This window comes from Tyto alba, unplaced genomic scaffold, assembly GCF_018691265.1.
Source record: "Tyto alba isolate M040663 unplaced genomic scaffold, T.alba_DEE_v4.0 Super-Scaffold_2, whole genome shotgun sequence".
NCBI lineage: Eukaryota > Metazoa > Chordata > Aves > Strigiformes > Tytonidae > Tyto > Tyto alba.
Window position 1 is genome coordinate 3,649,651 of NW_024881282.1, and position 26,683 is coordinate 3,676,333.

General features: G+C 38.2%; 1 protein-coding gene across 16 annotated transcripts in view; it reads left to right on the forward strand.

Moving 5' to 3' along the window:
- The window catches only part of EMSY (EMSY transcriptional repressor, BRCA2 interacting), a 40,564-nt gene extending 17,810 nt beyond the window's left edge, over positions 1–22,754 (forward strand). For 4 of the 16 annotated variants that reach the window (XM_032990895.2, XM_032990892.2, XM_032990900.2 and 1 more), the window contains 13 exons: positions 1,972–2,277; positions 4,386–4,535; positions 6,068–6,241; positions 8,851–8,987; positions 10,523–10,696; positions 11,609–11,807; positions 12,764–12,928; positions 13,183–13,341; positions 15,102–15,161; positions 16,205–16,359; positions 17,685–18,248; positions 19,153–19,665; positions 21,189–22,754. In XM_032990895.2, coding sequence (XP_032846786.1) covers positions 1,972–2,277; positions 4,386–4,535; positions 6,068–6,241; positions 8,851–8,987; positions 10,523–10,696; positions 11,609–11,807; positions 12,764–12,928; positions 13,183–13,341; positions 15,102–15,161; positions 16,205–16,359; positions 17,685–18,248; positions 19,153–19,665; positions 21,189–21,383 — 2,951 coding nt within the window. In that variant the 3' untranslated portion in view covers positions 21,384–22,754. Of the gene's footprint in view, positions 1–1,971; positions 2,278–4,385; positions 4,536–6,067; positions 6,242–8,850; positions 8,988–10,522; positions 10,697–11,608; positions 11,808–12,763; positions 12,929–13,182; positions 13,342–15,101; positions 15,162–16,204; positions 16,360–17,684; positions 19,666–21,188 lie in introns of those variants that run through there. The other 12 variants (XM_032990902.2, XM_042792419.1, XM_042792416.1 and 9 more) reach the window with 10 other exon arrangements.
- The last annotated feature ends 3,929 nt before the right edge of the window (positions 22,755–26,683 follow it).

The following is a 26,683-nucleotide window of genomic DNA, read 5'->3' on the forward strand; positions in this document are numbered from 1 at the left end:
TTATATTTAAAAAAGCTCTTTCACTGATGAATTGGACTGTGTTTTGAGAATATCATGAGAGATGGACTTTATGTTTGCATATGATGAGTAAAGCACAGGAGATATGAAAGAAGTCTGCTGATGAAACTAATCCAACAGACTCCACAAGTTCCTGTTGAACTCTTTCCCTCTTTAATTCAACAGTTAATGTGCAGATCCTCTTTTCAAAGAGAGTGTGGTGAGATGGTGTTGCATAGCTTTTTATTTTGAAAAGATTTTACTTGCAGCATTAAAACAGTATAGCCTCAAAATGACCGGCTTTAAGAACTCTGTCTGATGCATGGAATATTGATGTTTCCAATATTTGAGATGATTGCATGTTTTTGTAAATCAAGCTTTAAGAGAAGAAAAGTTAACATCAAATAAATACAACTTACGCTTGACGTGCCTAGTGTTTAGAATATTTCTTGTGGTAACTAATCTTTATGATAGTTCTGAAAGGTAGAGAAGTGTTTGCATCTTTTTATCTGTGTATTTTATTGGCATGTCAGTTTTCAGGTCCTTAAAAATTAAGACCTGAGTGGGCCTGGATTAAAATTCCTAGGTTTCTGATTTCTAATTCAACTATGTATGCCAGCTTGACTGTTTCAGCTCCACAGCCACCAGCTAATAATTTGGAAGGGAAGCTGTGGATGAATGAAAGGGTCTCAGTGATCAGCACTTGAAAAATATTGTACCTGACAATGGCAAGTGTCACATGGCAATTTTTCCTGGTCCATATTTTCCATTCTTGTTCCATTCCACAAAATGTTAGGCAACCAGATCAAGGCTGAGGAGGGAAGTATTTTGCCTTCCATATTGCTTCTGTTAATCACATCCTGAAGATATTAATCTACAGAGCACAAGGGCTTACAGCAGAATTTCATATTGTTTGAACTGTGGATTTTTAATTGGGTTTGATCATGGAAGAGACTATAATTCTAAAATATGCTAGGTGGAATATCGCTTCAGCAGGCGGTGGGGTTTTTTTTCAAGACTGTTGGTGTCATTGCAGAAGATGCTGGTGAAACATTTTGTGACATAAACTGATAATCACTCCAAATGTGAAGAAAGCTAAATGCATGAATGAAAACAGCTGACCAAGGAAATGAAGAAACCATCTTAGATGATTCAGGGAGAAAAGGATTGCTTATTTAGGTTGCCATAATTGTAGTTTATTGTGATTTCTGTCATTATCACTACCATCTGTAAATGTAGAGAAATAAGAGAATTTCTTTCTGTCTTCCACTACAACTGGGACTTGGTTAAAAACTGCCTTCATAAGACATGGACTTTATGTCTCTTGGTGCTTATGGGTGTGTGGTTTAGCATCCTAGATGAAGCCAAATTTTGCTTAGAATGTTGTGACAACTATCTAAGGGAATGACGGAAATAAGTATTAAGATTCATCTGGGAATGTTGTCCATCTTACTGCAAACTTGTTTTGATCACTTTATTAGTTCTAAGATCACCTAACCTATTACCACAAAAAATGTGTGTTCCACAGTTTTCTAAATTAAATACCATCTCTTGATTCATTCTTTTAAAGTAACATTGTGCTCACTAACAGATATTCCCTGCTAATGATGGGTTTGATGTTTGTCATCCTCATATCCCTAACTTTGTAGTAATGACTTTCACTATAAATATTTTGCTTGCTTGAAGATCAGGCTTTGAAAGTATTTGTGAATTATTTGTACTACAAAAGGTGCAGGAAGTAGACTGGGATTGTAGTCTTTCCATTAGCTGCTGTTCTGCTGCCACACTGAAAATCTGTATAAAGCTCCCTTGCCTCTCTGAACAGAGCACTTCTGCTATGTGGGAGCTTTTTTTACTCTTGGTATCTGCATTTTTCAGCAGTAAAGACAGTTTAAATGCATAAGTATTTAAGAAATTGTAGCATATTTTTTTCATGTTGCACTGCTCAATCTTGAACCATTTACTCTTTCATAGGTGTGTCTACATCGGCAATTAAAGTTGCCTCTACCAGACTACCTTCCCCAAAAGGTTTGGTTGGGAATCCAACTCAGATCTTAGCACAGTTTCCCAAACAGCATCAGCAGTCCCCCAAACAGCAGCTGCACCAAATACAGCAGGCCCAACAACAGCAGCAGCAGCAGCAACAACAACAGCAACAGCAGCAACAACAGCAGCAGCAGCAACAACAGCTGGTGCAGTCTTCTGTAGCTCAACAGCAGCCACAGCAATCTCAGTTGCCACCTGGCATCAAGCCCACCATTCAGATCAAACAGGAATCAGGTAGTCGGGAGTTAATCTCGGGTCATATTGGTGAGGTCTAACCACAACTCAAGAAAGTAGGGCAGAATTCTGTCCCAAAATGTGCACAGGAAGCTATCATGAAGGCATAATTACTTGAGTACAGGATTTGGCATTAAACCTGGGTATATGTGGACAGTGAAGGGTGTCTTAATGTTTTAAGCAAACAGTAATTGAAGAATTTGGTTCTGTCACTCTTCTTGTTTGGTTCAGGTGTACAGACCATGCTTTAGGAATAAATGTTTTATCTTTAGAGATTGAAAGGTATGTAAATATCTTCAAAAGTAACGTGATTGGCAACCTGGAAGACACCAGTTTTCTGAAGATCCAGGAGCTGTTCAGCTGTATCAACTGGAGAAAAAAAAGTTAATCCATGTTTTAATTCTTTTCTTGAGTCCAGAAGTCAAAACCTACTTTTGGAGTACTTGTCAAAACAGAGAGAATTAGATCTGAGACTGGAAGTTGGACTGGATTCTTTTTGTAACAGTGATTCATTCAGTTGACTTTGGGCAAGTCACGTAGTCTTTCTATGTTGGCTTTACTCTGATGTAGGATACAGTTCTTATCTTTGTAAGATGTAAAAAGTAATGCTTGCAAAGTTATCTAATTATAAAGGAAGAAGTGCTATAAAAGTGCAAAGTATTTTTATGTCCATATTTTATATTCATCATGTCTGTAAAATTATTATACTATTTAGATCAAAGAATTAAAATAGACTGTAGGATAAAAAAAATAACAGCCCTACTCCTGTCCTTTAATAAACTTCCTTTTGGATTATAGGACCATTGTCTAAGAAGAAATATCCCCTAGTGAAGACAGATAAGAGGCCTCTGTCCTCCAGTCACTGACCTATATTTGATCTATAGGAGCTTCACTCCTTGCTTTCTACCATGTGTTTAGGCTCAGTGTTCTTTTTATTTAAAATTTCTTTGGAAATACCATCTGATACATATTCTTTCTGTAAGATGTGAATCAGTTTTCACAGAGACTTTGATTTTTATCCGGCTTTGTGTCTGGATGATGCAAAGGCTTCAGTTTCACTTTCCTAACTTCATTATTTAAGTTTGGAACATACTTGCTCCATACTGCTTTTATAGTCAATGTAGAAAGAAAAAAACGTCTCCAGATGATGTTTCATATCCTGAGTGGACAAAATTGTTCATCTAGAAATAATTTGTGTACAAATACAAGTGCCTGCATTTAGGTGGTGTTAATACAGGCTGTGTGTTTCATGGCATTTGACCAATACAATGCAATACATTTGCCTCACCATGGAACAGAACATAAGATGCAAGAATATACCTTTGGACAGATGATATGAATCTCCTGGTTTGCAACTGAGAAATGAATCTTGCGGAGATCCATTTCCCGTGCACAAATCGAGAGGGAGGGAGCAGAGTCCTTGCCATACTAAGGTGTCCTCATCCTTTGTTCTTGCTGATTCTACTCAGAACTTGTTTCAGCCCAATTCCTTTGTGACTTCAAGATATCCAGTAAATCAGGAGAGAGCAGTTTACTTAAAGCAGCCTTCCCTTGCCAGTGTCAGAGTTGCCTTCTTACACACACTAATATTTTGTGCAGAAAGCTTTTTTTTTAAGTTATTCAGAGGAATGAAATTCAACTGAACTAATTAAGGCACATTAGAATCTACAGGTTAAATTGATGAAGAACTATTTTGCTTTTAGATGGTTCATTGTGTATGAACCAATTCAGCATAGGTTGTAACCTGTTGCTTCCTGGGAAATGTTCTATTTTTTGAATCATGAGCCAGAAGAGGTTAAAAATCACTACGACAGATCAATGATGGAATGGAATCCTATGCCTCAGTGGGAGTAGCTAGGAAGTGAAACAGGCACATGAAAGGCAAAGATGATGACTGTCTTGTTATTTGCAAAACAAAAAAAAAAAAAGAAAAAAAAAAAACATGACCCAAGCAAAAAAAAAAAAAATTATTTTCAGAATCAAGAATACATGGGCTCAGAATAGAAGCCTTGTGAGGCTACTTGCCCACTAGGGCTTGGTCTGAAAAAGCGTTTCAGAAAGTAACTTTTCGTGCCTGTATTTTAACAGTGACCTTTCTCCTTTCCTAGGTGTTAAAATAATCACTCAACAGGTGCAGCCCAGTAAAATCCTTCCCAAACCAGTTACAGCGACCTTGCCCAGCAGTAGCAATTCACCTATTATGGTGGTTAGCAGTAATGGGACTATCATGACAACTAAACTGGTCACTACTCCCACTGGTAAGTTATGGCTCTGAGAAGGGAAGGGAGGGTAAACCCAGACGTGCAGGTGATCAAACATGGTTTATTAGGGTAAAAAAAAAAAAAAAGGCGCTTCTCTTGTGAACAGTGAGCACAAAAGCAGTCAGAATCCTGTTGTTATTTATTCTAGATTAGGATTTTTGCACTGAGTGCTCTTACATTCCTCTTATGTTCTCTTTGAATTGGTACACAAAAGTATGATCGTTCCTTCCCCACTGGGTTTATTTTAAAAGAAGTTTCTTGCAACTTACACTGATACTTTGCACTTCTGTAGCACCTTGTATTAGAAAATTTACATTATTTTTTCAGGCACTTCAAGCAGATAAGTCAGCATCATTCCTATTTTACATATATGGACTTTAAAGGACAGGTGGCTTGCTCATAGTCCTGCAGTGAATTTATAAAAAGACCAGTAAATTGAATTTTAAACTCCCGGTGTTTTCCTGGGGATCTAATTGTACTTGTGTTTTCTTACTGATTAAAGATCAGAAATAATGCAGGCTGTTCAGATGGTAAACTTGTGTGAGGAAAACTTGAAAGTCAGCTTTATCCTAGTTTTCAGAAAACTCTAACTTGCTTTCTGAATTTTTAGCATGTGTTGGGTATGGTAGCATAAACTAATGATTAATACTATTTTTTTAACTTTTGAAGTACTTCACAAAAACGTTAAGTACATTAAAAAAATCTAGCAGTTTTATAGTTCAGTTATTTGATAAAAACTATGTTGTGCTCTCTTGGATTTGAACACATCACTTTCTTGCTATGACAACCTGTTTTGCTCTGTGATCTTTAGTGATTAAGGTTTATAGTGCACTATCTGCAGCAGTAAAAGCAAAATGGAATTGAAATGTTCATGTAGCTGTTGACTAGTATTATTATTTTGAGCAAATTTCTTTTGTGGTCTCAGTTCTGTTTCCATTCTGAGAAGGAGTAGGTCTGAAAAAAACAGCATTTATGCCATGTCAGAAGGTTTCTTTGGTAATGATAAATGCTAAATCCATAGAGTTACACTGTCACTGTAAATTATATTTTTCTCTTAAAGTGGTATTTAGACCAGTCATTGATAGTGTTCTTTATAAACAATTTGTCATATAGGAGAAGTGAGAGTATAGGTGTTTTTTGAGAGAGGAGGTGATCAGTTCTGGTAGTGTCATCAGATGTGTGACTGGGGCATTGAAGGGAGCAAATGGCAAACATACAGGCAGAATCTAAACACTTATTGAAAATTGAAATCTTAGGCACAAGGACACAAATCAAAATATATGGCAGTCATGGAACATTTGGTAAAATAATTCATAAGACTCTTACATTAATTTAATGTTGATATATACTTGAATGTTGCTCTGTGGGTTTAAAAAGTACTAGGAGAATTGTAGGGGGTAGTAATAAATTGCAGTGTGAGATCTCTGAATAGAATCCAATGCTTTTTTCCTAAATTAACTTATTTTTCCACAAATACTAGTAGAGGATCATGTTTTAACAGTGAACTTCTTGTTGTCTCTTTAAAACAGGAACTCAAGCAACATATACAAGGCCAACAGTTAGCCCTTCTATAGGGGCTCGGATGGCTGGAACTCCAGGGGCTGCTACTTATGTGAAAACTACAAGTGGTAGCATCATTACTGTAGTACCAAAATCACTGGCTACGCTGGGAGGGAAGATTATCAGCAGTAATATTGTTTCTGGTAAGCATATGAGTACTTTGATATTAAGACTTAATTCAAAAGTAACTTTAGACTTGTTCTCATTGCTCAGGGCTTTTCTGTGGGATACATGTTCAAATAATTAGTAAGACTTTTATTGGGGAAGAGGTTAATACAGAAGAAAAATAGCTGAGGATGAAATAATGGGTAGAAGTTACAGAGGTAAAGTGTTCTTAAGAATTACAGTACTTCTTGTCGTTAATGAAGGAAACATCTAACGTGAGGGAAGCCTGGGAGGAAAAGAGAAATGTGGGTGAGGAACTACTATATCATCCTCTGTTAGAGGGCAGAAAGATCAGAAAACTATTGGCCCCAGTTTAAAGCATTTTATAATCTGGATGCTGCCCTTTTCTATTTCACTGCATGTCCAAAGTACCAGAATAAAAATGAACTGTGTGTGTTAAATTCAGGCGTGCAGTCTCCATGTTACCTTCTGCTGTCGTGGTTTGAACCTGGCCAGCAGCCAAACCCCACTCACCCCCTCTGGCCTGGAAATGGGGGAGGGAATTGGAGGGGTAAAGGGAGACTCACAGGTTGAAATAAAAACAGTTTAATAATGGTAATAAAATAAAACAGTGACAATAATAGAAAGTATAAATGGGCAATGCACAATGTGATTGCTTACCATCTGCTGACTAATACCCAGCCTGTTCCTGGCTAGCGATCCCGAAATACCAAGGTCCCTCAGTTGCAACCCCAGAAGCGAGACAGAACCCCCTCCTCCCTGGCTGCCCCTTCTCTATACACTGAGCATGACGTTAACACAATATGGAGTATTTCACTGGCCAGTTTGGGTCTGGTTCTCTGGCCATGCTCCCTCTCAGCTTCTTGTGTACCTTCACAAAGGCAGGACATGGGAAGTTGGAGAGTCCTGGAAATCACCGCAACAACTGAAAACATCAGTATGTTATCAGCATTCTTCTCATACCAAACCCCACACTGATTCCAAAACACAGCACTATTCTAGCTACAAAGAAGAAACATTAACTCTGTTCCAGCCCAAACCAGGACATCTGCTTTTGCTAATGTCGGCCTGTCTTTCCCTTACCCCATGTTCTAACTTAAGTTTTTCCTCCTAACCTCATGCAGACCCTGCTGCTTATCTTTAAGTCTGCTGACTAGCCTTGATGCCAGTATAGCTTCTAAACACAGGGTCTCTTTAGGACCAGAACCAAACACACACCAGTAACAATTTCTTAGTATCTGTTTTGGACTTTAACAGTGCTAAGGCAGGGGCGGTCTGCATTTCCTAGCTAGGTGCACATGTACAGCAAGATCTGCTGGGTCTGTTCATCCTGTCTAGTAATATCTTTAAATTACTTGGAGGTCCCACTGTTGAGGCTTAGCAAAGAACTGACATGGCATCAGCCAGCTCCTGTCACTGGGAGGTGCTGCACGGTCTCTCCAGTAAACCCGCCCTGGGGTATAGTCTTGTAGAGGGACCTCAGTTTTTTAGATCCTGATTTCTACAACATGATATTTAGGGCTGATACAGTAGCATCTTTAGGATCAAGTAACTTTTTTAGCCTGTTGTGGGTATGATGAGTTGTTCAGATTTCTAGATCTGCTACTGTGTCTATACACAAATGCAAGTATTATCCTTTTGAGCACCAGCTAATGTGGGGAAACCTTTGGCTGGTCCTGATAAGGGTGATAATGAATGTCCTGAAACAACACAAGTTTTGAAAAGATGCCTGCTTTTTTTTGTTGTTGTTGTTTCATTGTGGGGTTTGTTTGAGTTTTTTTTTTGGGGGTTGGGATTTTTTTTTGTTTGTTTGTTTGGGTGTTTTTTTGTTGTTTTTTTTTTTTTTTTTTCCCCGTAAGGGAGCAGTCGTTAGATGCCTGTGAAGTCACTGGAAATAAGTAAATCATGATCTTGTCTCAGCATGTCTTTCTCAGAATTAGTAGCATTATTAATCTGAAATATTAAGTACTGGGAGAGGAACAGAAATAGCCAACACAACTCTTCAAAAAGGGAAAAAACCCCCACAATTCTAAATAAATTTCTAGGAACTGATTGTAAAACAGTAGCATATTTTTCTTTTTTCCTTCCTTCAATCCACTACTTGTCACTTGTATTACAGCAGTTCGGTGCCAGAAAGAACTGGTGTTTCTCTTGACTGGAGGTAGATTCTTGGTACATAGATTCTTCTACAGAGGTTATCTGTAGTAGAATATTTGTACAAAGAAGATCTTGAGCTGAATATTACTGGTGTCCTTATCCCCACCCTAACTCTAACCTTTGAAAAGTTAGACATGTTAGCCTGAGAAAGCCGTATTAGTCTCCGCCATGGTTTGTGAGAAGGGACTGACTGTCCTAATATAGAATAAATTACTCTGTCCTGGGTATGCCTGTTTTTATTGTAGGTGAAATATTGGTAGAGTAGGCTTCTAATCTCTATATGTTAAGTAACAAATTCCCATTCCAGATGCTGCCTTTTTTTCTGCCTTTTTTTTTTTTTTTTTTTTTTTTTTTTTTTGTTGTGCTGTTATATTTAAATGCAATTCCTGTATAGCTCACCAACTTCTACAGTGGAAGCAAGTGTACATGTGATAAACTGCATGTTATTTCTTTTCCCATGATAATTCAGGAACTACAACCAAAATCACTACAATTCCAATGACATCCAAACCCAATGTGATTGTTGTGCAAAAGACTACTGGAAAAGGAACTACAATTCAAGGGCTTCCAGGGAAAAATGTTGTTACAACGCTGTTGAACGCTGGGGTAAGAGTTTCAAGTCTCAGATCAATAGCCAAGTGACAGGTTGTGTGGTGGCTGCTGCATCCATTTTGCTAAAGTCCCTATTAAAAGCAACTGTGCATGAGCTCTTTAACAGATACAGCATGCCTTAATGTCAGGGGTGTTTGAAAAGCAAGTATATTTTGTAGGGTATGAAAGATGCTTAAAACAAGCTGGGAATGTTCTCAAATTTAAAGGAAAATAAAAACTTTTGAGCTGGTCTTTTTTCCGCTGTGGTTAATGATTTTGTAATTCTGAAGGGATTAAGTAGAAGAAAATTACTAGAATCTTAGCCTGTTTGTGCTCTAGTGAGAACCACAGTCCTGTGTTAAAAACTCGCATCTCCAACTGTTTATATTTTGAATGTTAAGGGCAGAAATAAACTGTCCCTTCACAGCAAGGGTACCACCTTTCAATTTATGTGGTGTGTAACACCTGGTACCTGACTAATATATAGTGTTGAATGATTTTTTTTTTTAATAACCTGGTGTGTACTATGAACAAAACCAAGCTTCCAGCTTCAACTGAGTTTACCTGTAAGTGCTAGTAAATAAAAAAGATGAAAGTGCTTTATGTTCCTAGGTAGAACTGTGAGACTTAATGCATTAATCATGTAATCTTTAAAAGTCTACTTGAGTAGCAGAGATGAGTAGGGAGGTTATTTTTAAACCTTTTTGGAATTTTTTTTAAGATTCTGAACTTTCCTAGTTTACAAAACCTAAAGCTGTATTTTCACACAAGTGGAAATCTTGTGATGTTACACAGTAGGAGCCACCAGAATGCGATGATATTTTTGAAACAAGTATGGTTCTTGGGATTTCCAGCTACGTGATGAGAATTGATAGGAATACTGGGAGAACTGGCAACTGATGTTGTTCCTCATCTGTTTTGCTACTGTGCAGAGCCAAAAAAAAACACGCTCAATGTCTTTGCTCTTCTTGAGCTATCAGGAGTTTAGTCACATGTCAACACTACTCCAAATGTTTCCTGTGAAACAGCTGTGAATCTGCATTCTTTTATTAAGTGAACTTCTAGTCTAAAAAAAAGCTCATACTCAATGTCTTTGGTCATGATGATAATACAAAGATTATATTTAGATAATTTCTTTAGAATCTCAATTGGCGTTTTTTAGATGTCTTGCCAAAGTGAGCGTTAATGGAAATAACAGGTTTTAAAAAACATTTGCAGAGGACCTGAGGAAAGTTACAGCTTGCATGAATTCTTTGAAGCAAGTTCAGAAAAGCTTGTTAGTGTCTTTTAGTTACTCCTTTTTGTTCACCCCTTCAGAGATGCTCAAAAGGTAAAGTAATGGAAAAGGGGATTTTGGTAGCTTTTCCATTTAAAGCCATAGGGTCTTTTGTTCTTGAAGGTTTTTTATATAAAGGAAGGCTAGTTGCAGCAGCAGGTTGTTTTCATGCTACACACACTCACCTATAACTGTGTATTTTTTTTTTTTTTTTTTTTTTTTTTTGAGAAGTGGGTCTCACTAAGTTAACCTGTAAACTTTGACTTCTCTACAGGGGGAGAAAACTATTCAGGCAGTGCCAGCAGGAGCAAAACCTGCTATCATCACTGCCACAAGACCCATCACAAAAATGATTGTTACACAGCCAAAAGGAATAGGGTCCACGGTCCAGCCAGCCACCAAAATCATCCCAACTAAAATTGTTTATGGTCAGCAAGGGAAAACGCAGGTACAGTGAGGACCCATTTCTGTCTTGAAATGTACCCCTAAATTTTAATGGGAAGTGAATAATTTTTCACTGTGTTTCCACGTTTGTTGCAGGCTTAATATATGTTTGTGGGGAATGACGTTTAGGGCTATAATGAGGTGGCCTTCTGATTTCTTGAGCACAGTGTTTGTACTTGTTAGCTGGTTTTGGAGGCCTAGAGTAAGCTAAAAGGATTTACTAAGCCATTAACCTAGCTGAAACTGTCTGGTTATGGCTCTAGATGCCTGTTTAAGTCTTACAACTAATGACTAGATTGTGAGACAAAGATTAAGAGTCTGGGCATAAGTCATGCATCAAATCTGTGGTTTTGCTGAAGTTATTTTCTGGTTAATGTATGCTCAGGTTGCCCCTGCAACCTTGTGTAGTTGGTGGGGCTGTATACAGAGAATCTGGTTTATTTCTGGACGCTTTTAAGTTTCAGCTTTTTCTCTGGTTGCACTTAGTATTTAAAAGAACTAAACTTTTATCAGACATAATATCTTGCGCGTCTTTGTTCAAGACTGTATTTATTGTGGGCTGCAGAAGAGAGGTGCTTGTCCTTACCAGTGCGGTGCATGTTCCAGCTCACCTGTGTAGCTTTCTCTTGTCACACTGTAGTTGTATCCAGCCCTGAATAATGACTGTTTAGTGGTTTATTGTGTAAAGTGCTCCAAATCACTAAGTGAGAAGTACATTCTTGTGCATTGCCATTTACTAAGGCTTTGTGATTTAATAATCAGAGCTGCTGAATTTACAGGTAGAAATTTTCAGTAAATTATGAATATTACATAGGTCTTGAACATTGATCTACTTGAGTGACATCCTGTACTCTGATTGTTCAGATCTGTTTTCTCAAGTGCTCTTACTATACACAAAACTTGTCTTTCTAATTAGGTTCTCATAAAACCAAAGCCAGTGACATTTCAGGCAACAGTTGTGAGTGAACAAACTAGGCAGTTGGTGACTGAAACGTTGCAGCAGGCATCAAGGGTGGCAGAGACAGGAAACTCGTCTCTCCCAGAAGTGAAAGAAGAACCACAAACCTACACCGATAGCAGCTCTTCTTCTACAGAGTCCTCCCAGAGCTCCCAAGGTGTGTATTAGTGTCACATAAAGTATGAACAGACTGTCTCTCAAGAATGCTGGCTAGTTTCATATAACTCACCATGTCTCATTTTAGTAAGGGTTTTCACTCAGCCTGTTAGCAGCGAGTGCTATTGTTCACTTCCCTTATGGCTTTATTTATCTTCCATGAGCTGTTTACTATATGACTCCATTTCCTATGTGAAAAGTGGAGATAATGGTTTCTTGCTGGGCTCTGACTTGCTATTACAATGCTTGTGGCCTGCATCCTGTTCCCTCTTTTTTTGATGATTCTGCCAAAGGTAGGAATTGTAGCAGGTTTTGTTTGGTTTTGTTTTTGACAGCCTGTGCTCTGCCACCTTCTTTCCTGAGTGTATCGAAGCATCTTTCCACTGCATAACTGAAAGCTGTCATGTGACCAACAAAAATTTTGGTCCTTTTATGGGCACATATGTGCATCAGGACATATATCAGAGATGTGTACTCATGTGCCTGCCAGTCACCTTTTCTATATAATTCTGTAACTGTTGGTCTATACTGACATGTTAAGTAAATTTTAAAAAGTTTTGAAGATTCAGCAAACTCGTCAAAATTTAGGAGCTGTTAATTCACAATGCTGATCACCCAAACTGCTAAAACCTTCTGAAAAAGTTCAGCCCAAGGCAAATTCAACATACCAAGAAACCTGCTGAATTTTCAGTGATTGTTCAAACCAATTTTTTTTTTTTTTTCTGGAAACCGTTTATAACATCGGCAGTGTTTTACTTCAAAAGTCAATTGTAATAAAAACTAAAGTGTTGCAGAATGAGAGTATGCATCCTTGGCAGTGTTCAAAATGCTAATGGGTAATGAGTAACCTGGACTAATTTTGAAGTATAGCCTTGCTTTAAAGCAAGAAGTTGGACAAGAGACCTCCAAAGAAAAATGGTTGTATGGTGACCTGATGTGCCTTTGTTCTTTTTGCAGATTCTCAGCCTGTAGTCCATGTGATTGCTTCAAGGAGTCAAGATTGGTCAGAACATGAAATTGCTGTGGACACAAGCCCTACAATAATTTACCAGGATGTATCCAGTGAATCTCAGTCAGCTACTTCCACAATAAAAGCTTTGCTGGAGCTTCAGCAGACAACAGGTGTGAAAACACATGGGGTTCTTTAGGATATCTTCAAAGCTTATCACTTGCTTAAGCACCAGTTTGTAACAAGTTCTGTAATTGAAAAGCACCTATCTTGCATCAGCTTGATTCCTTTCTTCCTATCATGTAACAAGTTGTTTGAATCTATTACATAATGTTCGCAATCTATTTTGCATCTATATTGGAGGTTTATTTTAGTATGGAGATTTATATATTGAAGGTTCATTTTATGTTTTTCTTTTCTTCTAAAGCAGTGAAGGAAAAGTTAGACTCGAAGCCAAGGCAGCCTACTATTGACCTGAGCCAAATGGCTGTCCCAATCCAGATGACCCAAGAGAAGAGGCATTCTCCAGAAAGTCCTTCAATTGCTGTAGTAGAGTCGGAATTAGTTGCTGAATATATCACAACTGGTAAGTGACTGAGGTGGTACAGTTGCAGTGTGGGGACTTCATTTCGGAGTTTTCTTACAGTGGGTTTCATTTTTGTGTTTTTTTTTGCTGTAGAGGAAATGAGTCTTTTCTTCCAGTCTTGAAACATTATCCAGGGGACTGAGATTGCATCTGCTTTTCTGGGGCATAGTGGAGAATTTTTCTAACTGAAAGAAAAGGTTGTTGCTTCAAATCATCCTAGTTGAACAGATTTTCTGCTCCCTTATCTGAGGAGAGAGCAGGCTGTCCCACTTGTCTTTACTTTTGCCCTACTAGACATTTTCCTTAGAAAATGAAGTTACGGGAATTGTATGATTTTTTTTTTTTTTTTTTTTTTTTTAAATATGTATCCAGAGGAGTCAGACTGAGTTGATTTAACCCATTCTTGCAAAATGTTACTTGCTTACCAGGACTAAGTGGGTTTTAAAGCAGGTGTGCATTTAGCATGCTTATGTAGTCTCCAGTTTCTTCATTTACTAGAAGGCTTTGAACTGTTAAATTTTCACTTTTTAAACAAGTAAATTATTCAGATTGAAATTATGGTTGGGATTCAGCTTTTAACTTTTTAAACTCTTGACTCCTATCTGGTTGTCCATTTTGTGTAAGTCCTTGACTGCCTTGTCTCTCTGCTCCATACTACCCCTGAACATGAGGTGTGAGCCATTTCCCATCATACATGACAGGGTCAAATTGCCTGTTTTCCATTCTAATTTCTTCAGTCAACATTATTGGTCTACTCTACTTTATTTGGAAAATAAAAGCAAAAGTATGTTGAAAATACGCATTTTAAGAGAAGAATAAAACGTGATTATATTAAATTGTCTAAGTACATTGTCTGTAACTACAGTGTTTTTAGTGTTAAATGTCTAGTCTGCTATTTTAATTTCTCATTTGCCTGCTCTGTAGCTCCTCCCCTCGCTTTCATTCCTTGTGTGGTCTAAATTTAAGTTGTGTGAAATATAGGGGGGATTGTCACTGTTATTCTTTTAAATAGCACTTACTGTATCTGGCTTCAATTTTGAATGTTTGAATCGTGCTCCCTTGCATCTCTTTTAAAATAAAATTAAAGGTACAATAAATAGTGTTAAAGTGATCGCCAATTAACGATCAGTTATCTTCACTGACAGAGATACTGTGCTTCTAGTCAAGGTTTCAGTTTTTGCTGGGTCTTGCTGTAAAAGTTGACATAAAATAGGGCCCTTTGCAGGGAGGACGGGAAATTACAGTCGGTATCTTTGTAGATTCAAGTCCTCTTCTGCAGCTTAGAAGCCATACAAAGTACAGAAGTTGAAAATTTCCCTGAGCTACGATTACTATTTGAAATACTGGGACTTTTTATAAACCTTGAGTTGATATACAAGAATCTACCAGAAGCGTAGGCTGCTGTGGTTTGACTAGCGGCAGTTTCTCCTACAGCGCAAAACTGGTTATTTTGCTCTTAGATTTTTGTCCCTTTCCCCAGTTTCTGTGAACACTGCCAGGGAATGCAGGTAACTGAGTGCTCCTTTTCATTTTAATTTGTGCTTCTCGGGATTCATCAGTAATCCACGTAACTATATTTTCTGATAAAAATTCACTAGTAACTCGTCTATAATCTGTTGTGCAATCTCCTATATGCGCCTAGGCCGAATGATTAGGCACACTTTAATCTGTATGGGAGCTGGGATTCAGCATGTGCTTCCTGGTGAGATGAAGGGGGCAGTTCATACATCTTAGTGTCACCATTTTTTGTCTGTCTGCAGACTCAGGAAGACAACACTGTATTGGTTCACATTCGGAAGAATATCTACACAACCATATAGGTTAGAAACTTTAAATGAAGCTTTCAATTGTGCAGGAACTGTTGGGGGATATCCACGACGGATCTGGCACAGCATGCAGGCCGGTATTGATACTATCCAACTCCTTTCTTGGAGTGGGAAAGTAAAATTATCATATTAATTCTAAATATGACCTTTCTTTTAACTTTCAGGAAGGTCACTAGAAACTTTTTAAGTTATGTTACAACTGAATTTAAACTTTGCTTGTTCTCTTTCAGTTATTAATTATTTTGTAACTAAAAATTTAATTAAAGCAAATATTTATATATTAGTATGGACAGGCATAAAGTAATTTGTATTCATGCCTTATCAGTGACTGCAATATAGAATGGTTTGTGGGGTTTTTTTCCTCAGCAGAAAATACTTTCTCTGTCAATCCACTATTTACAGAGCCATCACCATAGTTCCATAACTCATGCTAGATCTATTCTAAAAAGTGGCACAGACCCATGACAAGGTCTCTATTTTTTTGGTCCGTGATTTCTGATCAACCTCACTTGCTTTCTTAATACCCAAACATTTTTTAATTGCTAATCTTTCAAATTTAGCCTATGCTCTAGAGAGTATTTCTTGCCATTTATCAGTGGTAGAAATTCAGTGTGCAAGGCTTGCTGTTCTTAATTGCAGTCAATTGTGCAGGTGCTTTTAACAGTGGAAAAACCACAGAATAACTCATGCTCCACAGTGTTATGCTGGTGCTGTATAAAGAACCCAGCTGAAAATCATGTATAAATTCTGCTTGCAAAGTTGGTGTGTTGGGAGAGGGAGGCCAGAGGAGGTTTGGACCAAGCGTGATTACTTAGGAAACAGAGACAAAAGCAAAACCCCCAAGTTGCTACCTTAAGAGGCTGCTCAGAATAGATCTACCCTTTAAGGTTGAAGCTAGCATACAGTAAAAGAAGTTTTTCATACTCGGGTCTTTATTTCGCTCATATATGCTTTCAGTTGAAGCTTAAATGCAAAGCAAATAGTGGAAGTGATTGGAGTTAATTCTGGAGAAATGCCACTGACCTCTTTGCTTTCAGTCAGCCATCGGTCCCAGCCCCACCAGCCCTCATCTCAGCCCCAGAGGACTCTGCTGCAGCATGTGGCTCAGTCGCAGACAGCAACGCAGACTTCTGTTGTGGTGAAATCTATCCCCGCATCCTCCACAGGCGCAATTACCCATATCATGCAGCAGGTTGTACCCTTTCTTTTCCCAACAGTCTATAAACAGCAGTAGGGTATATGAATTATATAGGACCAGGGCTTGTTCTGAATGAATGTGTCATGTTGCCGCCACTGAAAATGCTAAGCGTAAGGGCAAATTAATAACTTAATGTTTCCTGTTTTGATGGTGAGAGTGGTGGGATAAAAAGGAAGCAATTGATGAGGTTACTTGAGACTGTTAAGTGAGAGGTATTAACAGCCACTGTGGAAAAGGTAGTGCTTCCTAAGTGAGTTCTTGCTGTCTGTATGTCATCTCTGCAACAGCAACAAGCAGCTTTTATATATATATGTTGTATTGCAAGGGCCTAGGCTCTTTAGATTATGTTGGCATTAGTGTAGGGGTAAGAGGGATGAAGCAGAATCTGGTCAGTACACAGAGCACACCGTGTCCTTTACATTTGAGGTGAATTTATTTTGTGAATAGGCAAACTTCTGAATCAAAAAGTGGAAGATCATATTTAGACCAGTACCATGAGGATCCCAACCACTTCAAACTAAGCGTAACTTGTGGCAAAATCTTGCTGAAGCCACTCCAATGCCTTTGTTCAAGATCTTCTCAGCTCTGCAGTACTATAACTTTTAGGAGCTTCAGCTGTGTACAAGAACAGTGCTGTGTTAGGGTTATAAACCACTTCAGAGAATGTATTTTCACAGGTGTTTGGCCATTTATTAATAACTTTATACTGTTGTATACAAAGCTTAGTAACATAGATCTCTTGCTTCCTCAAATCCCAGAAAAAAAATAAGCAATGTTTGTGCAATGCCTAAGAAAAATTGCAATAAAATTTTGAGGAAGGAAGAAGAGAGGATCTCTGCTGAAATAGGGTAGACTGTAGGTATATGGGGTGCTGCAGAAGAAAACATGAAGATGACTAGGCTCTCAAGAGGCAGAATAAGAATTTATTGTGCAGAGAGACTTTGGCTTTAATGAGGAGCTACTGATTCACCCACCTGCTAATCCCTGCCGCTTCATATCCACCTGCCACTCAACCTTAGGTGCTTTGAACCTTAGCCTGACACAAGCGAGGGCTGCATAATCTCCACTGAGGATTAGTTATGGAGTTAATGTTGTCACGTAAAGGCATACCACATTTTAACAGGATAAAAATAGCTATTGATTGCTTACATATTGTGGAATCTCCATGTAAGTGTATCCTGTTATACATGAACTGGCAGTCTGTAATGGTAAAATAAGTTAAAGTAGTCCAGTTGAAACATTAAAAATTATTTTTAGATTATGTATTCTTATAATTTATATTTCTCTTTACTAACTTGTTCTAACTTCTTCTTATTAAGGCCTTAAGCAGTCACACTGCATTTACCAAACACAGTGAACAGCTTGGAACTGAGGAAGGAGAAGTGGAAGAAATGGACACCTTAGATCCTCAGACTGGCCTGTTTTACAGATCTGCCCTGACACAATCGCAGGCACAAAAACAGCAAAAACTGAGTCAGCCACAGCTGGAACAGACTCAACTGCAAGTGAAAACTCTGCAGTGTTTCCAGACTAAGCAGAAGCAGACAATCCACCTGCAGGCCGATCAAATCCAGCACAAACTCCCACAAATGCCCCAGCTTTCTATAAGGCATCAAAAGCTAACCCCCCTGCAGCAAGAGCAAGCACAGAGCAAACCAGATGCACAGCACCCCCCACACCACATGATGGCCAAAGAAAGGCAACTCCCTACCTTAGTGGCACAGCCACAGCAAACTGTAGTACAGGTGCTTGCAGTAAAAACCACGCAGCAGCTGCCCAAACTGCAACAGGCACCAACGGCACAAAAAATCTACGTGCAACCCCAGCCCCCCCAGAGTCAAATGCAGCTACCTGCCTCTTCAGAGAAACAGCCAGCAAGCCAGGTAACGGAATATTGATAGCATGCAAAATACACGTCGCTGTTCAAGGAAAAAAAAAAAAAAAAAAAATTCAAAACACCAACCCTATCGCTGTAGCAGTGTTTTGTCCTGGCAAGAGAGAACTCCTCATTCCGCTGGTATTAATTACCCCATCAGAAGGTTGACACTAGGAAAGAGAAGCACATGTTATAGGGGAAAAAAATCCATAGAGCTCACAAACGTGTTTTGTTGGACAGTTTTTATGAATTTCTGCCACCACTCGTGCATGGAATTTGTCCCTAATTATTTTTCTTTTAATTTTTAGATATGACACATTATTAATTTCCGTTCCCGTAGCACTTTTTATTTCTGTGGAAATAAAGATGAATACACTGCAGTCTCCTAAGGCTCTCCATTGTACGTCTTCCTTTGTAGTTTACATCTTCCTGAAGTTATATGGCTTTCATCTACAGGAGTAATTTGATTTTCTTTGGGAAGGGAAAATGTAAAGACTAAGGAGCTTGGTTAAAAAAAAAAATTATTTTAACTAACTCCAGAAAAGTATTATATTTTTTTTTTATTATTATTAATTTTTTTTTGGCCCTTTCAGGAATATATGTGAAAGCAAGAGGGTTTACAAACATCACATGGGGATGTAAATCCCAAAGGAAAACGAGGCTGCTGTGGTATTATACTGCTACAACCCTTATCTAGCAGCCTAAAAAGCTGCTTCTCCCCAGGCTTCAATTAACTGTTACCATATCATTGCTAATTCCTTTGTTAAAACACTGAGTTTCAACTGTCTTCCTAATAGCAAGTATGTTGTTTGTGCCATACTGTCCTTGGAAATATTGATTAGATTTTCAATAAAAGTAAAAAAATAAAAAAAATCTAGCTGTAACATGCACAACAAAAATTTGATTTGCAGGTGCAGCATCCAATTATAACGCAAGGATCCACTGTTACAAAGATAACTTTTGAGGGGCGTCAGCCTCCTTCTGTTTCAAAGGTAGCAGGTGGCAGTTGCGCGCCCAAACTGGCGTTGCCGGTTACCAGCCTATCTCCCATGCAGGCATCCGCGAAGACAGCGGTAGCAGATATTTTGAGAGTGTCTATGGTGGAAGCTCAGATTGATCCAAACGTAGAACATACGATAGCGGATCCCCCAAACAAGGCCATGTCCACTAGTAAACTGGCTAGCGAAGCAGAGTCGTCACCTTGTACCCAGGTGCCGAGAGTGACTGCAGTAGGGATGACGGCAACTTCCATCCCCCAGCAACAGACACGGGCAGAATCCAGTTCAAGTCCTCCTGCTGTTGGTCCTGCTTTAACAGAGAGGAAACTCGATGCACAAGGAATGCCTACAACAAACCAGTTTGTACACATTCAGAATATATCACAAAAGAAAGCTGAAGAGAGCTCATCAGAAATTGTTATCCAGGTAAGAGAAGACCAGAGCAAATAGGGCAAAGGTTGAGCAGAGCAAACTCGTGACTAATGTGATGATAGCAACTGAACGATGTTGAAATATTTTTGGTTTTATTCCTCAGTTTTTGGTTCTTTTTCTACTCTTAACGCTTGTAATGGATTATTACCTCAAAGTGTGTAATTCTTAAACTGAGTTCGAGTTTCTCTAGCACTGTATCATTCACTGTCTTCAGTGTCGTCTTTTTTTTTTTTTTCTTTTAAGAAAACAAACCAAGCTCATCTAATTTTATAAAGTACTTTTATTTGAAATGCTCAAAAATGTGACCTTCAACACTTACTATGGAACTATGACCTAGAATTTGTTATGGTATCTATTCATGTTACCTCAGAGTATAAAATTAGCACAAAAAATGAAGTAGTGGGGTTCTGCTTACTGGGTAATTTCAGCAAATAAGGTCTGGATTCAGAAGAAAGCTTGTTAACTTCACTTGTAACCAGTCTTATTACTTTGGAGATAAAATGACTATTGATCTTTAGCCGAAATGCTTTGAGTCATTGCCTAACTTATGATTGCTACTTTCATTGATTCTGTTGTCTTAAATATGATGTTTTGTGATGTAATACATGGTCAGAATGTCAATTAAGGAAGCATTTAAGTCATCCGAGGACTTGTAGTGCTATAATATGAAACTTTGTAGATAAGTTGGCACGGTGTATGTTCACACAGTTGATAGCGTGGATTGAAATGGTTTTATTGTGTATCATATTTGTGTTACAGTGAAAATGCTTCTGATGTGGGGAATAATTTGTGTACAGAGATTTCAGATTTTTCATGCTACTTTGTAAAGTCTTCATTGCAGCTAACTTTACTTTTGTAGAAATCATCATTTTTGTACTCATTCTCAGTCCTCATTTCCCTAAATAGACAAAGGTAGATTTCTGTTTTACTTCACATCTGTGTATTTTGAGAATCTGTATTGTTTATCATTGTGGCATGCTGTGAGCTGTTTCAAAACTAAAATACTGCCCAGAATTTCAGTTGTATAAAATTGTAGATTCAGTTTCTAGAACCTATGAAAGTATAAGCAGAAATAAATAGCTTAGATCCGTTGTGTTCCCTCAGCCTCTGTGCTGCTGGAGGTTGTATTTTGTTGTATACAAAAAAAAATCCATAGCTAGCCCTTATATCTGAATGTCTTGCCTGAAAAAGATAAGGCAGAAGAAGGTACTGCCTCTGCTTTGGGTCTGAGGAATGATGGATGGTGGACATTGGTGGTTCAGTTGTTGGTTATGCTGTCACAGACCTTTAGTGAAGATCCCAAGGCCAAGATCGGTGCCTTAAGAGCAAGATTATTCAAATTTTATCTTTTACAACCTAATCTGGTGAAAAGGTGCTTTGAAGCTTTGTGGGCCTTAGCTAGGGAAAATTGCTCTTGGAAACCAAATATCCCTTTTCCATGAGTACCTGCGTTTGCACAGATGCCTTTACCCGTGCAAACAGTGCATGTCAAAACTTAAATCTTTTCTTTCTTACAGACTATCCCTCACTATTCCATCCCTTGTCACTCCAGCTCCAATGTGGTAGTGGAACCCAGCGGGCTTCTGGAGCTCAACAACTTCACCAGTCAGCGCCTCGATGATGAGGAGACAGCAATGGAGCAAGATGTGGACAGTAGCACTGAGGACGGCACTGAGCCCAGCCCCTCTCGAAGTTCTGCTGAGCAATCCTAAGGAATTGGGACACTGGAGTGCACTTTAAAATATCTTGGGATTTTGAGTATCCAAGACGCCCTTGTATTGTGATGTCTTAGAGCACTTTGCCTATTAGAGTTGTTCATTGGACCCTTGAAGCATCAGTGTGTTTTAACGAGATGGTATCGCAAAAGCTGCATCTTAAAAATTGTTTCCAAAAAAAAAAAAAAAAAAAAAAAGATGTAGTTACCAAGATTTAGTAAACCTGTGACAGTGGAATGTACTCCTGTTAAAAAAAAAAAAACAAATCTGCAGCGAATTCTACAGCTCGTGCTATTGAGGCCCTTGCCCAGATACTGGAACAGCTTTCAGTGAGAAGGGATTGTTATTTTGCTGTGTCTTTTTGTTAGCTGTTGAGCAAAACACCATCAAAAAAAGAGGAATGTTTAATAAATATTTGTATTTTTAAATAGCATGTGAGAGAAAAAGTGTCTCTGACAGTGCTGGAAAAGCCCCACGAACTTTGGCATTGGTCAGCTTTCTTGTACTTGTGCTCACTTAGAGTTAAGATTTTTTCATAAGCCTAAAAATATAGTTTATTTTTTTTAAATTCTTGTTGGTGAATATTTGGAAATAAGCAAAATCACTAACTGGTAGCAAAGGGGATTTGCTAGCGGAATTTTGTTTTCGTGCTTTACAAGAAGTAGGGTAACAGTGTATGAGGCATTTCTTTGTGCCATAAGCACATGAAATGCTCATCTACTCTAGTTAATCTTTGATTATTTATTTAAATATGAAGTTTAAAGTGAGCCCTAGTTGTTTAAAAAGTTCCTGTGAAACAGGCAGGTATGTTCATTCTAATACAAACAGGGGGGTGGGGGGATGTATTTTGCTATAAATCAGTTTTACAAAATTGGGGATAAGTGGTTCAGCATCTTTCTAAGCTGAACCTTCGAATTTAGAAGTGAGCTAAGGCTTTTAAAAATCTGTATTTTACTCTTACATGCTGTTTTTAAAGTGACCATTTTGGGAGTTTAGAAGCTTAAATCAGTACACAGTGGTAGGTTTCAGAAATTAGCCTTATGACTTGGCTTGTTGAAGCAATACATTGGGTTTTTGTGATGGTTACAAGCCACAGAGAGGTTTGGGTTCAGATGGGATAAGAGAACCAGTTTTAATACATTCTGCTAATGAAGACAATACTTTTTTTTTTTTTTTTTCCAAATGTATATAAAAACACGTTTTTAACTGTTTTGTATAGATTTCATTATAAATAACTAAGCATTTTAAGACTTTGACATATCATTTAATTGTATATACTTCTATCAGCCTAACTGCCCACTTTTTGGTGCTGAAGTACTACTGTAAGTAGATTTCATCCAAAGTCTAATACAGCTTTTTGCCTCAGTCTTTTTTTTTAAGCTGTGATTTTCCTGTTGATATTGTAGTCAAGATAAAATTCCAACTAGATTAACTCAAACTAAAAATACGAAACCTAAAAATTGATCTTACTTGTCCCAAGTATCCAGCTATGTAAGAACACGCAGTAACCCCTAGATGGTGCTGTTGTTTTTTCAGCGAACCTCAGTTATTTTATAAATTAAGTTCCTATGTCTTTCATACACTTTTTTCCTTCTGTTTTCTTATTAGTTCCAAATTAATGTAGTTTATTATGGTGGAGAAGTGTCCTGATAAATTCAATGTGCAACTGCCGGAATAGTGGGTTAGGAAACTAACTATTTCTGCGTTACCTTTGTTGGAATAGATATTGGTTTGGTTTCTGCTGTATTTAGTGCTCAGGATGGAAGAGAATAATATATATGAAATGAAGCATACCATATATCTTTCTCTAGTAAAAAAAAAAAATAACCCTACCAGTATGCCATTCTAGGTGGTTTAGGTTTTGCTAGTCGTTCTGGAGCTCTTGTTTTAGTGAAATAACAGTGACCAACAAGAGTGGCAAAGTTATGATCTAAGTCCTGAAAGTTCCACATTTCAGAATGACAAAAAAAAAAAAAAGTGATTTAATAGAGATTTTAGCTGCCAGTGGGCTTGGACGGTCTATTGTGCTTCCCAGATGCCAGTGTAAGGCCCAGTCTGTGGTTTTCCATATGCAGTTACGAAAAGCCCAAAGCAGATGACACAGTTCTTTGGCTCATATCAAATTTTCATTGTCACCAGAGGTCTTGCACTCTTTTGAGTGTCCCTGGCATATCTAGGACTGAAAGGCCCTGAGAATATAAAGTAGAGCAAGATTTCTCTTAAGCGCTTTTGCCCAAGAACTTTGCTTTAAATTATGGTGTCAGGTTTAGGTGAATGTATGTGCTCTCTCCAGCCAAAAAAGGATACTAAGAAATGGCATAAGGTGAATTCGACACTCTTAATGCATTAAGTGTATTGTTGAGTTCTGGTCCAATTTATTCCAATGTTTTATGTAAAGTCTTTTGTTTGCATCTTTAGTGATGACTTTACAGGAAAGATGCAAACAGCTACAGTGAATTATTTGACAGTTCCTTGAAGTCAGCAGATGTCTTAAAAACACGAAAGCTTTTAGTGTTGCTATGAGAGGTAATTGTTTTCAGATTGGCAGATGGAAGCACATGGTGGGGGTATCTAGGGGTCATGTCAGAAATTCAGCAAACAGACTTTTGTAATCAGTGAATTCGTTTTTGAAACATCTCTTGATGCTTTCCCAGATTGAGCTGAATTTTTTCAGATTCTCTTACTTAATTTGTTACAGCACTTTACTATATAAATACCTTTAATCATAAGGAATATACAAGACAAGCAAAAATTTAGGGCCAAGATGTTAATTTTTTTCCTAGTTACTTGAATTTTGAGAACAACTGGAAGAAGATACACTCGGAGCATTTGGCCTTCCCCTTTTCATGAACTCCAGGCAGCACTGCCTGTTCCTTGTCCTGCCCTGCAGATGTGCAGACTTTTCATACTTGCCCCTGGGATACTTACTTCATCCTACTGCAGCCATTCCTCACAGCCTTATAAATATCACTGAGCTGCTAAAAATAAAACATCACTGTCTAAGAGGACATTTGCATATCCCTTCTCCCTAATAAGCTGCATCTTCCTTCCTGAAATGAATCTGATGTCCTTCCTTAGAATAAAAGAAAGGCAAGCTATGGTGATTATGATCTTTGATACTAGGAATTAGCTTGTAATTTAGCAGGAAGCTGTGGATGAGTTGGTGAGCAAGTGAAACAACATTAAAAAGTCGCTTTGAATTCCTCATTTCAACAAATGTGCTCTGGCACTGCAGTATTACATGCATGAATTTTCAAAAAAGGATGGTAAGTGAAATGAAATTAGAGGAAGTACTGAAATAAGGGTGAAGTTACGCATGCTTTACAGATGTGTGCAATCAGAGGATTGCATGTTTTCTGGAAAGGTTGAACCATTGGGGTAGAAGTATTTCCAGTCTCAGTTTTTGTCCCACTGACAAAATAAGCTTTTGAAATTTCAGGGCAAAATAGAAAAAAAAGTTACTTGCAGTTGTGTCATCTTACATGTGGAGGACCCATTGACCAGAATGCATGACTAAATAGATGGGATTAAAAAAAAAACAAAACAAAAAAACCACCTAAGATCTTTAAAAAAAATCAAAAGTCAGGGAAACTTAAGACTATATGTTTTTGTCTCTAGTGTATAAATAGTTCCTGAAGTCCAAGGGGGTCACAGATGAAAGTGGTTATGCATCCTCAAAGGTACCCTGCAAAGGCAGATGGTTTCACCTTGGCAGTGTTCAATCCAGAGAAGAATGATGATAATTTAAGGTAGGAACTAGAAAAATCAGACTATTTAGATGTTTGCCTGTATTGGAAAAATAGTACAGCTAGCACCTGTGTGTCTATGCTGGGCTCAGGACTTGCTCTTTTCCCTGGGTTTGATGTAAATGATGAAGAATGATTGCGAACAGCCTATGCAAAGTTTCCTTCTATGCTGTGGGGCCTAGAGTTTTTTCTCCTACCCTGTCCTGAAAATAAGTGAATCTGGTTTCTTCCAGTAGAAATGCAACACATAGCTTCTGATAAATTTAGAGCTTAACATTGCTTGTCAAAGAGAAAGTTAGGGAAGAAGTACCTTAAGATGTCTTTGTGGGTTCCTATGCAAGAAGAAATCGTCATTAGGGACATTTTAGTCTGGTATAGAGGTGTAGAAATGGAAACCTGAACAAATCAATACCAAGACTGAGGATAATTAATCAGGGTTACCAGGGAGTGTCATGTTTTCTGTCGTTTGAAGTCTTTTTCTCACCAACAAGCACGGAGGCTGCAGGTTGAAATCCAGTGATCTCATACAATGGCAATGAAACTAGACAGTTACATTGGTAAAGTAAGGCTTTAAACTGAAAAAAAAAAAAAAAAAAGTGCTTGGTTGTACCTTGAGCGGCAGCTAATGCTGTGACTGGCAAGTGGAGGTGATTGATGATCTTCGATGGGTTGCGGTGGTGGTGTGATTTTTCCTCTTTCACTGTATTTGGATGAAAAAATGCTGAAGTGTTAGGATAATAAGTACTTGGGAACTTGTTCATCGTTTCTAGAGAAAAGGGTCTTTGAATTACTTGGAACAGGAAAGATAAGAGGTTTTTAAGCATTGAATAGTAACAGCATGATCTTGAATCATTTTTGGAGTCCAGGGCTGTTAGAATTGTCCAATAAGTACTGCTACAGATCGGGTCCTACTCAAAACTTCATATGTTTTTGGTTTTGCTCAGTACTTGGCCGCTTTTGAAAACCAGAATTTTTTGTGATGATATCTTGGTTGTTTTTGTCAGTTTTCCATTTCTCAGTAAGTTTTAAGCTGTTTCAAAATTTTCTGGGATCCCATTTTCTGTAGCTGCCTTTGTTAAATGGATTTGTCATAAAGAAAAGATACTCGTATCACCTAACTGGGGGTGGATAATTAGGATCATGGGCTCTTTGGGTTATCATTGAACCCTCCAGAGTGTGGTAAGCACATCAGCCAGTCTCTCTCAGACTACATTTGGTATTTAGACTCCATAGAATGGTTTGGGTTGGAATGGACCTTTAAAGATCATCTAGTCATGTCACTTGAATGCCCAAACTACCGAACATGAATCCTTTGTGATGGAGCTTTTGCTAAAACTTTGAAAATCCTTAGTGTGAGAGCCTGGCTAATTTATTATTCGTCAGAGCCAGTGCTCTTCAGGAATTACTGTCTTTTATGGTAACATATCCAGCTTTTTGCAGGCAGCAGCCAGAAGTGTCCCAGAGGCTCGTTAGGTCTCCAGTAGTTTGGGACTTTCTTCACGTCAGCCTCTACCAGAGGCCAGCTAAAGACTTTGAAAGTCTCTTTGCATA